Source organism: Oryctolagus cuniculus, chromosome 4 (genome assembly GCF_964237555.1).
Source record: "Oryctolagus cuniculus chromosome 4, mOryCun1.1, whole genome shotgun sequence".
Taxonomy (NCBI): Eukaryota; Metazoa; Chordata; class Mammalia; order Lagomorpha; family Leporidae; genus Oryctolagus; species Oryctolagus cuniculus.
The window spans coordinates 69,301,101-69,313,522 of NC_091435.1; the positions used below are offsets into that span (position 1 = coordinate 69,301,101).

At 58.3% G+C, this 12,422-nt stretch overlaps 1 protein-coding gene across 3 annotated transcripts in view; it reads left to right on the plus strand.

Annotated features, from left to right (window-relative positions):
• Window positions 1-12,422, plus strand: part of BOC (BOC cell adhesion associated, oncogene regulated) — a 77,769-nt gene that overhangs the window by 61,137 nt on the left and 4,210 nt on the right. For 2 of the 3 annotated variants that reach the window (XM_008266938.4, XM_008266939.4), the window contains 10 exons: window positions 442-585; window positions 1,756-2,049; window positions 2,396-2,668; window positions 3,547-3,854; window positions 7,135-7,297; window positions 7,687-7,797; window positions 8,347-8,553; window positions 8,930-9,111; window positions 9,698-9,803; window positions 10,476-10,598. In XM_008266938.4, the coding sequence (XP_008265160.2) occupies window positions 442-585; window positions 1,756-2,049; window positions 2,396-2,668; window positions 3,547-3,854; window positions 7,135-7,297; window positions 7,687-7,797; window positions 8,347-8,553; window positions 8,930-9,111; window positions 9,698-9,803; window positions 10,476-10,598 (1,911 nt within the window). The remainder of the gene's footprint in view (window positions 1-441; window positions 586-1,755; window positions 2,050-2,395; window positions 2,669-3,546; window positions 3,855-7,134; window positions 7,298-7,686; window positions 7,798-8,346; window positions 8,554-8,929; window positions 9,112-9,697; window positions 9,804-10,475; window positions 10,599-12,422) is intronic. The other variant, XM_002716699.5, reaches the window with a different exon arrangement.

Consider the following 12,422-nt stretch of genomic DNA (forward strand, 5'->3'; position numbering starts at 1 on the left):
CTAACTTGCCCAAGATCACACAGTTAGTACCCTTCAGAACCAGAGCTTGAGCCCAGATCTGGCTGACCCCAAACCCTGCATCTTTTCCATATCCATAGCTCCCTTTAGAAAATTAAAATGCTCTTCCGTAGGTAGACACTGAGTCAGGGAGTAGCCAGTTGGCTAGTTGGTTCCCCTCCTTGGCACTTCTGTCCCCCTTGGTGCAAGGCTGTCTGGGGACACTAGCATATTAGGTTTGCAATTCAGGTACATGAACTCTTGGCTCTTGCCCTGCCTGTCCCCCAGCCCCCATCCCATGCCCCTGACTTCTGGGCCATCTTCTGCTGTCTCCAGGGTGAGCAATAGCAGGACACTGGATTGGAAGTGGAGCCAGGACTCGAACCCAGGCACTGTTCTGGTCCCAGACTCATCCCTATTTCCCTCTTCCTGCCCTTTGCACAGATAACTACCTGATCATGCCGTCAGGGAACCTGCAGATTGTAAACGCCAGCCAGGAGGACGAAGGCATGTACAAGTGCGCCGCCTACAACCCAGTGACCCAAGAAGTGAAAACCTCTGGCTCCAGCGATAGGCTGCGCGTGCGCCGTAAGGGCTGGATTCACCTGCTGGACAGTGGGGGGAAGGGAGGGTGACCGTTGATGGGGAGGCCGGCAAGGCTGGGATGGGAGGTGGGAACCTGGGGGTGCCACAGTCCCAGCTGCAGTTCTGGTTCTCGCGGCGACGTCTGCCCTCAGTGGCCTGGGCAGTTGTCTGTGTTTGTGGGCCATCCCCTTCCTCCTGCCCCAAGAGGTCTCCTTCACTGTGTTGCTCTGTGGCTACAGTCTGCTAGGATGTGTGTACTGGGGCAGGTCACGATATCAACCTTGAAAAGGAGCCGTTGGGGAGGCCTCAAGGCCTGCTGGCCTGCTGTTGTGCCCTGCAGAGCCAGGCCGGGCCACACTGTCTGCCCGCATCCCCTCTGGTGGAAGTCCGCAGAGGCCCACATGCTTCCTAACGAATAAAGAAACCTCAGCCCTGTTCCTGGGTCCCCGCACAGTCAGTGGAGTTAGTTCTCCCAGTGGCCACAGAGCTGGATTTGCCATGAGGCTAATGACTCTGAACTTCGGTGGCCCTTCACTGGCCCAATTCCATTCCTGGAATCTTGATTCCTTTTTCTTGAGGTTGGCCTTGCAGACTGTGTAGGTGACAGGATTTACAGAAGTGCCTCTGCCCGTGGTTGGCACATAAATGAAAATCCTGCGCAGTCCCTGGGCTCCTGGCAGGTGTGTGCGGAAGGCAGTACGTTTGGGAGCAATGTGCCTTTCCATAGGTCCTACGCAGTTTCTTCGCCGGCCTTGAAAACAGGCTACTGCTTTCTCAGCCGAGCACCTGGGGAGGTGGTTAACCTGTGCCCGGGGGCGCTGCAGTCTGAGCCGTGGGTCCCGTTTGCTCAGTGAGCAGCGAGTTGCTCGTTGTGAGATGCTCAGAGCGTGGCAGCTCCCGGCCCCACCTCAGCCTGGGCTTCAGGACACATGAACTGCGTGCAGGCAGCAGAGTCACCTGCAGCACCTCGGTGGTACCTCTCTGCACACCCTCATCTCTCTCTCGTGCTTCTTAACTCATGCCCGCTGTCAGCGGACGAAGACACAGGGAGGATAAGTCACTTGCCCTGTTTCATGTTTGATCCCAAATCCATGCTGTCCGGCACCTTCCTGTGGCTGGGCCACCTGCGGCAGGCAGGAAGCCCGGGGCCTACAGGCTGTGTCCCCTCTGCAGGCTCCACTGCTGAGGCCGCCCGCATCATCTACCCCCCGGAGGCCCAGACCATCATCGTCACCAAAGGCCAGAGCCTCATCCTGGAATGTGTGGCCGGCGGGATCCCCCCGCCCCGCGTCACCTGGGCCAAGGATGGGACGAGTGTCACTGGCTACAACAAGACACGCTTCCTCCTGAGCAACCTGCTCATTGACCCCACGAGTGAGGAGGACTCGGGCACCTACCGCTGCATGGCTGACAATGGGGTTGGCGCGCCTGGCGCTGCCGTCATCCTCTACAACGTCCAGGTGTTCGGTGAGTGCCTCCTATGCACCGTCCACTCCTCCATCTCCGCTGCTTCTGGACACGTAACCCAGGCTGAGGCAGGCTGTGAAAGGCCACACGAAGAGTGACTTGCATGGGAGACGCCCTCACACACTGCACGTGCGCTGCAGTCCTAGTTCCCCTTTTAGCGTCTTTCCTGTCCCGACACCGATGGAGGAGACCCAAGACCATTCCCTCCCTCAACCCCTGCCCGTTAGGACAAATCAGGAGCCGCCGGGAAGGTGGGAGCCTCCCCATCCTGTGTCTGCTCCCGGCCTGTCTGGCCCTGGGATGGGAAGACGCAGGCCTCCTCAGCTCTGCTCTGGTCTCCCTGCAGAACCCCCCGAGGTCAGCGTGGAGCTGTCCCAGCTGGTCATCCCGTGGGGCCAGAGCGCCAAGCTCACCTGTGAGGTGCGCGGGAACCCACCGCCTTCTGTGCTGTGGCTGAGGAACGCCGTGCCCCTGGCCGCCAGCCAGCGCCTGCGGCTGTCCCGTGGGGCCTTGCGTGTGGTGAGCGTGGGGCCTGAGGACGAAGGCGTCTACCAGTGCATGGCCGAGAATGAAGTCGGGAGCGCCCACGCCGTGGTCCAGCTGAGGACTGCCAGGCCAGGTGAGTCTGTACACTCGCCAGACCCTTAGCACCAATGAAATCCAATTTAAATTAGCCCAAGTATAGAAAATCGATAAAAGTACCTTTCATTTCTAGATTCCAGTATACATTAACTTAACATGTCACTATGAAAACAAGCAACTTAACTGTTGTATGTAAAAAAAAAAAAAAGAAGAATTTTTAAAGAAAATTTTTTAGTTTGGAAAATCTGTGCTTCTAGGGTTCCGTGGAACCCAATTTGACAAGCACTGTTCTGGAGCAAAGAAAAGCAAGTTTGTCCTCCTCCACCTGGTTCAGTCCAGCCCTGTGGACTGAGCAGTTCCGTTGTGCTTGGCACTGGGCTAGGCTGTGTCGGGGTGCAGGGCCACGTGACAGAAGCCCTCCCCTTGAGAACCTCCCTCGGGAGGAGCCAGGTCACCAACGACCCAGTTTGGGAAAAGAGCAACAGCAGGTGTAGTGCGGGGCTGCGTGAGCATCAGGAGCTGGGGAGGGGCAGGGGAGGAGACCGGTGCTGGCCAGGCTGCCCCCGAGTCCTCCGCTGGCCTCACGTCTGCGGAGGCCCCTGGCGCCAAGACTCCATGATGAGAGGGGCCTGGCCTCTCCCCAGCCTCGACAGGAGAAGGAGGTGCGGAACAGCAGGTGGAAGAGGCGCTTGCCCACTGCCCCCCGAGCCGCAGCCGGAGGTCTGGGCCGGGGACCCCGGCTGCCTTTCCCCCGTGGCAGGGCAGGCTCCAGCCCTCTAGTCCCATGGAGCCTGGCCAAGTGTCACAGAGCCGGCCGACTCCTCTCTCTGACTTCCCGCTCTGTTTCCTCCCCAGCAGGGAAACCAAGGAGACTAACACCCTCTTCTTCCCTTCTCTCTGCTCACGGCCCCCCAGGCACAACCCTGCAACCCTGGCGGGATGCCAGGCTGGCCACTGCCACCCCGGCTGCGCCACCCTTCAGACCGGGCAGCCCTGACCAGATGCTGGGGGCGCGGCCGGGGCTTGCCAGGCCCCCTACATCGGTGCAGCCTGCTTCCCCTCAGTGCCCAGGAGAGAAGGGGCAGGTGGCTCCTGCTGAGGCCCCCATCATCCTCAGCTCCCCCCGCACCTCCAAGACGGACTCCTACGAGCTGGTGTGGCGGCCTCGGCACGAGGGCGGCAGCCGGGCACCGATCCTCTACTACGTGGTGAAACACCGCAAGGTATGGACTGGCACTGTGCCGCCACCGCCTCCCCCTGCACAGTCTCCTCCCATTCGGGCCAGACATGGTCCCTCTGCCTCCTGGCCATCCGCTCTAGAGGTTCCAAGACCTGGACCAGTAATCCTCGGCACTGATCATGACCGTTTGTGTCCTCCAAGGCCCAGCCCTGCAACCTGCCAGGAATGTGGCCATGAGAAGGGCATGGGGGCTGACCCAGAAGGACCCAGGAGGCAGCCAGGGGTGGGCCTTCAGGCCTGAGCTCTGTGCACAACTTTGCCAGAGCGGAGGGCGTGGAGGGCGACTGCTGCTCCCAGGGGAGAGAGTTACCCGCCTCCCTGCTCAGCACCTCTGTCCTCCCCTCTTTGCTGTGTCTTTTGTTTCTGATGTTGTCTCGTTGTGTTTTTGAATCAGAGTAAGCTGTGCCGGGTACATACCTGCAGGAGCGCTGGCGTAGCGCGTTGGCTCTGCAGCCAGGAAAACAAATATTTGTGAACAAGTGTTTTCTCTGTGGGCTGTAAAATACCCCCTCAGTTCTCATGGCCCGGGTTTGACAAGCGGGCATTTGAGCTCAGAGCGCATCGTGTTGCCAGACCTCGGCTATTTGTCCGTGACAGAGGGAAGTCTGTCTGGGAGAATATTCGGCAGCTGTCAGGGAGAGGATCTCGGGCCCTGAGGGGACGTGGGGACAGAGCCGAGCCAGCCCCTTGCTCCTGGATGCCGCCTTGTGTGCTGCGCTCTCTGCTCGGGCACCCTGGCGGAGGGGAGGGGGTCCTGGGATCGTGGCCGCTCACCCCGAGTGGCTGCTGCCTTCTTGCTGAGGCCGTCGGAGTGTGGAAGATGAGTGTGTCTCAGTGGACTTCCTGTAGTTAGAGTGTGTGACACATGCTGAGCTCACTGCACATTTGTATTACTTTTGCTCATAAAAGTACCAGGCGCACTTGGTAGAAAATCATGGGAAGTACGTGACTGTGGAACCAGACGTATCCACTTTCTCCTTCTGCAAAACCAAGCCGCCCAGCACAATGCCTGTGCAGGGCGGAGAGCATTGGCTGTGGGGAGGCCGCTTCCCTGCCGTTCTTCCCTTCCCCTCTGCACACTCTCCTAGAAGACCTGGGCTCAGGACAAGGCCACACTGACATGGGGACCCCGGCCCTCTGCGGCCTCCTCGGTACAAGAGTGAATGCAGGCTGCCGCTCGGTGCCTGTGGGGCAGGGCTAGCCCTGGGCCCTGTGGAACTGGAATTGTAGCCAAGTGCCCAGGCTCCCCCAGAGGCAGAAACCAGCAGGGCAGCAGGAATCTCATTTTTTTTCAGGGCAACAGGGGGCTATGGAGGTGCCTCCCGCAAAAGGCAGGCTGGCAGAGGCCAGACGTGGGGATCCGGAAGTGCCAGGCTGAGGGCGTCACACCTTGAGTGTGGATGACAGTGACTGAGCCCCCTTGCCTTTTTTATTTTCATTTCTGGGCTCAGTGGCGGGAGGGGGCGGGTAGGGGTAGTGGGAGAAGGAGGCACAGGGGGAGCTGAGAGTCGACATGGAGCCCTTGCTGGGTGTGGCCTGTGTCCGGCCCTGGCCCATGGGACACTGGGAACTGTCGGCCACAATTTCCCCTGGGGTACTGGGAGCTGTTGGCCGCACGTTCCCGTATGGGAGCATCGGGCACAAATTCCCATGGGGCACTGGGAGTGTTGGGCACACGTTCCCATGGGGCACTGGGAGTATCAGGTACACATTCCCATGGGGCACTGGGAGCTGTCAGCCACATGTTCCCATGGGGCACTGGGAGCGTTGGGCACACGCTGCAGGTCCAAGTTGGGTTTTTGGAGCCGTGCCTTCCTTGCGGCTCTGATGTGTCTTAAAGCTCACCACCCAAAGGAGTCTGAGCTCACAGGCTGGGTTGTGCTTCTCATCCCCCTTTTCTCGCGGGACATCGGGACTCAGCTCATTTTCGCTTCTCCACGCGTGTGAGGCAAATTTTGCTTCCTGCTGCGTCTGCAGAGCCGGGCTACTGTGTTTGGGTTTCCAGCACCACTGGGGATTCTGAGTTTGTAAAAAAACTTCTCTCCTTGGAACAAATCCTGGAAGGCTGACATTAATGAGCCCGGCCCGGCCCTGTCCCTTGAATGGCAGGTTTTGTTCTCCTTTGGAGTATTCGGCTTGGGGATAAGAGCTTTGCCTTCCAGCTGTTTCCTTCCACCAGTGAGGCAGTTTCAGGTTCCAGCAGGCTCGCTGAGAGCCACAGGGCTGGCTGGGAAGGTGGGAGGGCTGAGCCGAAGCAGCCCCTTAGCGTTACCTGTTGGGGGAGCCTGGGGTTCCTTCACATGTTTTGATTGAAGGAGCTAGGATCGGGAAGCCATGAGACAAACCCCTGACAGTTACACGGTTTTTACTTTCTAAGCCAGGACTGGGGGAAGGAGCAGGAAATGATAGAAACCTCTTTGGGCGGAGAATCAGAGGAGGGGCTGGGGGGTGGGGGGTGGGGTATCTGTTGGAAACCTGCTGTGTAGCAATGTCAGCACCAGGTGCTTCCAGAAGTCACCTAGTTCCACCTTCAGGATAACCGGGGAGATTCTTATTTGCCTCTTTTCAGAACTGGAAAGCCTAGGGTCGGAGAGCAAGGACAACATGCTCAGGGTTGCACCCTCAGGATTTGAACCCAGGACTTTTAGGCTCCCAGACTCCTCCTTTCTAGGACAAGTCACGAGCAGGCACATGCTCTTTGGAGTCAGGTCTTGGTTTCTGTGCTCACCAGGGACGCCAGCTTGGTCAGTTTGCTCCTCTCTCTCAAGTTCACGACGTGGGAGTAACAGTAGCAGTGATCACGCAGGCTGTGGTGGGGAAAATGAAGGGTCTGTGCTTGGCACACAGGGGCACGCAGCAATCAGCTGCCTTTATTACAGTCACTCTTGTCATCTCGCATTCAGATAAGCTGAAGGTGCCGTGCTTGGCTTCAGTTCAGCCAGGGGGAAGAAAGTGAAACACAGAGGTTTGGGACATGCAGGGGCCAGGATCTTGGGAGTTCTCAGCATCAGTCAGGCCTCCTCGCCTTCCCCACTGCAGTTACCCTGTTAGGAGCAGTGGGTGCACACCAGAGAGCCTGACTTGGCCGTGAACTTGGTGTCCCACAGCCAGGAGGCCATCTGAGTTCTAGAGTGACCCCACCACCCACCCCCAACCCAGCCATTGTCTTCTTGGGCCCGGTCCTGCTTTCCTTGCCTACCACCGCCCACCTGTATACAGCTCAGGGCCGGGATGCCAGGCCTCACACCCACCACCTTCTCCAGCAGGTCACAAACTCCTCTGATGACTGGACGATCGCCGGCATCCCCGCCGGCCAGCACCGCCTGACCCTCACCAGGCTTGACCCGGGGAGCCTGTATGAAGTGGAGATGGCAGCGTACAACTGTGCGGGCGAGGGCCAGACAGCCATGGTCACCTTCCGAACTGGTAAGGTCCAACATTGCCCCTAGCTTGGGGTCGCCAGGGGCCCACGCATGTTCCATGAGACTTAGCCGGACATCTGTGCTCGGCCGGCTCCAGCCCTTATCATTATCCTTCCTTCCGGCTGCTGCCTTCCTGTGGTTTGTGTGCGAGGGCCGAGGCCCCATCTGTAGTCACGAGCCAGACTCTCTGACATCCCACCACCGTTCTCTCACATGGGGCCAGCCGCACTCCACCACAGAGTCCGGCAGAGCCTGGACTCAGATCCACTGTCCTATGCTCTTATTGGTGTCACCGAGTCGCACTGTGGCAGGGGCTGTGGCAAGAAGTACTTGTTGAGGAGGCGGGAGACCTCATGCACTCTGCTTTGCTGACGGCAATCTATTCCCACCCAGGACGGCGGCCCAAACCCGAGATCATGGCCAGCAAGGAGCAGCAGATCCAGAGAGATGACCCTGGCGCCAGCCCCCAGAGCAGCAGCCAGCCGGACCACGGCCGCCTCTCGCGTAAGCCCCCAGGGGCAGCAGAGGGGGCTGGGGACTGCCTCAGAGGCCCTGCCGCCACAGGCTGACTGAGGTCTTGATTCTGTAGGGGCAGGAGCCCTGGGTCGTTTTCTTGAATTTCCCCCACTTAACCACAGTGAGAAAGTAGAGTGTAGCTTTTCACATAAGACACAGCAGTCTAACCCGGCAGGTCCAGAAAAGGGTGGCCCTCTCTACACGCTGGCTTTGCAGAAGTACATTTTGGTACAAAAATAGTTTTGGAAATTGTGTATGTGCAGTCTTCAAAAAGTTCATAGAAAATGTGTCTTAAGAAAAAGCTACGTATTTCAAAAGTTTCTGTGCACCAAAATATCTTTCAATCCCATTTTCCATGAACATTTGGAAGTGCCTTCATGGACTTGAGAGATCTTGACTGAAAGGCTGCTCTGCGGAGAGGGTGACGGAGACAGCAGTGGGGCAGGGCTGGGGAGGAGCAGGCCCATCGGCAGCCCAGGGCGGACAGCCCCATCTCACCATGTCCCTCTTCTGCCTCCCAACGTGTGGTCTCCCCAGCCCCAGAAGCTCCAGACAGGCCTACTATCTCCATGGCCTCCGAGACCTCCGTGTATGTGACCTGGATTCCCCGTGGGAACGGTGGGTTCCCGATCCAGTCCTTCCGTGTGGAGTACAAGAAGCTAAAGAAAGTGGGAGACTGGATTCTGGCCACCAGTGCCATCCCTCCCTCCCGGCTCTCTGTGGAGATCACAGGCCTGGAGAAAGGTAGGGGCCTGGCCACTCTCCTGCCTGATCCCCCTGCTGCCCGAGACCCCTGCAAGAGGAGGCCCGGAGGGGGGGGGGTGCGGGGGGAGAGGAGAGTGAAGCTCCCTCTCCCTTCTACTGGCGGGCTCACGCAGTGCTGCTTGTAGCGCTGACCCCAGTCCCACAAGCCCCCCCTTCTCCCTGTCTCGCCAAGCATGTCCATCCCTGCATGGCTCCTCTCTGATGAGGGCTGCAGTTCTTGAGAGTCCTGGGGGACTGGCTTTTGTGGAAGGGCTACCCAGAGCGTCCTACAGGTCCTGGGCCTCGATGGACATGGGAGAATCAGAAGGTGTTTCCCAGCTCTCGTTGCATTGAGGGTCTTGCTCTCTCTCGCCAGGCACCTCTTACAAGTTCCGAGTCCGGGCACTGAACATGCTGGGGGAGAGTGAGCCCAGTGCCCCCTCCCGGCCCTACATGGTGTCTGGCTACAGCGGGCGCGTGTATGAGCGGCCTGTGGCAGGCCCGTACATCACCTTCACAGATGCTGTCAATGAGACCACCATCATGCTCAAGTGGATGGTGAGTGGGCCCTGTCGTGGACTCGAGTTGGATAGGAGCCGGCAGCCCGTAGTGGGGCAGGCAGGAGTGACTCCCCTGCTTTGGCCCCTTTCCTAAGCCCCTCCTCTACATGGTCCTCCACCTGCGTTCCTGGGAATTGGGCTCCCCACAGGGTGCACCTGACAGGCTGATTGGTAGACTCTGCGAGGCTCCTCGTATCTCGAGAGCCGCTGTTTGTGGTCTCCTGCTGGCTGTGGTGCCTTCCCCTCCTAGAACTCCAGGCTGGTTCCCTACCTCCTTCCTGCTCTTATCACCAGAGGGAACCCCAACACAATTGTTCAAGATCTCTTTTTAGCCAGAAGTCCTCATCCTTACAAGCCCGGGGAGGTTCAGAGGAGGCTGGAAGCCTCTGAAGAGTGGGCAGATTGTTTCTTGTCTCTGTATTCTGCAGAGAACCTCAGGGGTATCATTAGGAGTCGTTGTCGGGGGCCCTCAGTAACATGTAAACTCGAGACTAGACCGGGGTAGAATTTCCAGACACCCGTGATTTTGCTTTGATGATGTTTCTCTGCTCCCTTGTCAACTCGTTCTTCTCCATTCCCTATAGTATATTCCAGCAAGTAACAACAACACCCCAATCCATGGCTTTTACATTTATTATCGGCCCACCGACAGTGACAATGACAGTGACTACAAGAAGGACATGGTGGAAGGTGAGGTGCACTCTTGGGTGATGAGCAATAGTTTCCTGCACTGGCCAGGGTGTCTGGATGTTGGTGAAATCTGGTGACACTTAAGACCTGGGTCTGGTGGGATACACAGCACCCGTGGCGCCATATAAATATATATACACACACACACACACATATATATGAATAGGATGACTTTCTTTTTATAAATTTTTATTTATTTATCTGAGAGACAGACTGAGCTCCCATCCACTGGTAAACCCACTGCCCCTCCAACCCCCCAGCCACCACCAAATGCCCACAGCAACCCTGGGACAGGCTGTGGGCTGAAGCTGGGGGAGCTGGGGCCTCAAGCCAGGTTCTCTGCCCGTGGGTGGCAGGAACCCAGTCGCTTGAGCCGTGATTGCTCCTCCCAGGGTGTACACTCGTAGGAAGCTGGCACTGGGAGCCAGGCCAAGACTCAGACTCGGTGCGGGCAGTCTCACCCACCAGGCCAAACAGCCTCCCCTGTGCTCCACGTTACTGACCCACTCTTGGTGCTCTTGGGCCATCAAGTTCATAAACCACTGCTTCCTTCTCACCGTCCTAGGGTGCGGGAGGGCACCAAGGACGTTTCGTCCGGTGTTCCCTGTCTGAATCTGAGGGGGCCAAGCAAAGGACAGCTACGTCACGTGCGTGACCATCTCTCTTTCGCAGGGGACAGGTACTGGCACTCTATCAGCCACCTGCAGCCAGAGACCTCCTATGACATTAAGATGCAGTGCTTCAACGCAGGAGGCGAGAGCGAGTTCAGCAACGTGATGATCTGCGAGACCAAAGGTGGCTTTCTTCGGGTCCTTGTCTCCCTCCTGCAGTTTCTAGCAGAGTAGGGCCACGTCCCTCTCCCTCTGCTGTGCTGGCTGTCCCGTTCCCAGGGAGACTCCTGATTGTCCAGGGGCCTCAGATTTCACCATGTTCCACCCTTCCATTTGTTTTCTTGTGTCTCGTGTGAAGTATGAGTGGGTTGTTGTCATAGTGGCTTCAAGGAGCTTGGGGATTCACTTCTCGATGAACTCATGAAAATAGAACCCGCTCGTTCTTCCTGCAGTAACCTTAGTAGTCACCTTGGTTGGCTGATTTCATTTAACTACAACCCCATGAGAAGGGAGAGAAACCAAGCATCAGCAACCTGTCTGCCTTGGCCAAGGTCATGCAGCCAGTTAGTGGTGGAGCACACTTTGAACCTGCAAGCCCGGGCTCCTTCTGCACACGAAAACACGTTAAATGACTTCACATAATAACTTAATTAAGATGTGCACATTGGTCAGATGGGTAGATAGCATCGTCAGCATTTTTCAAGTACCGAAAATCAGATAAAGCGGGAGCACTGCAAGGAACATAATTAGGAGACTCTCCCAGAGCAGCAGGCCCAGAGACCGAACAGCGTGCTTGCCCACCTGAGCCGAGAACGTTCTCGCTGCTGCCCGGCACTGCTCTCAGGAGCTTGCTCAGCAGGGACTTAGCCAGCAGCTCCCATGTGCCGCCGTCCTGTACGGTGGAGGGAGAGGCCCATAGGGACATAGCCCCGAATCCTGGGTCACGGGGTGCGGAGAACACGCAGGGGCAGGACAGAGGCCTCATGAAGCCTGCGCACTGGGCTGCGGGAAGCAGCTTTGAGTCTTTGCGGTAGGATGAGGAGACAGTGGCTCTGGGAGTGCCCAGGGCCTGAAAGGGCAGCTCAGGGAAGGAGCCAGAGACTTGGTGGGTAGTGAGTCCTGGAGGGCCCTGTGTCCGCTCGAGGTTGTGAGATGGACTAGAGGCCTCGCTGGGTTTGCTGAGCTGCGTCACCCGTGAGCAGGCCAGGGCCGAGGGAGAGAGCACACACTTGGAGTAAGGTGAGGGGAAGCGGGGGCTCGTGTCCCTTTGCTGAGGAGCTGTGAGCAGGGCTGGGGGAGTGAAGGGAGTTCCAGGTCCCTGAAGTCCTAGCCTTTACTGAAAGGGGGCAGGCGAGGTGGGAGATCCATTCCATGAGGAAGAGACCCGCCAAGCCTCCAGTTCTGCGGAGGTGCTAATATACCAGTGCCTCCTGGCCCTGGGAGGGGTCCAGGCGGGGCTGCTGGCCGGAGGTGGAAACGCTGGGAAGAGGTCACAGTGAGAGAACGGACCGAGAGGGCCGAGGGGCTCTGCCAGTGTCTGAGAAGACAAAGGAAAAGGCAGGAGAAGGGAGATGGCAGGCAGCAGCGGTCTGAGCAGCAGTGGGAAACTCGGAAGAGGGTGGCCCCGGGGGGGGGGGGGGCCGAGGGATCGGCGGGTGGGCAGGTGCCTACCGGGCAGCCCCCAGCACAGCCCAGCATAGCCGTGCCGTCAGCACTTGGCTCCTTCCATTTGCTGCTGTCACGTGATTCCCGTTGTCATAACTGGGTCCCGGGGTGTCGTCTCCCTGCCCGCGACCTACCCCATCCCTGCTTCTTCCCCTCGGCCAGCCCAGGCAGGGACAGCGCCTCTGTGGGCCATCTTCTCCAGCCCTGCCCCGCATCTCCTGCATTTTAAATATGTTCATCAGTTAGTCTTTCAGCAACCACTCCCCGCCACTGCTTCCGCCCCGAGGACCCTGTGTGCCCCTAGCACTAGGCTCACAACATCCCAGGTTGCATTGCGCAGGTC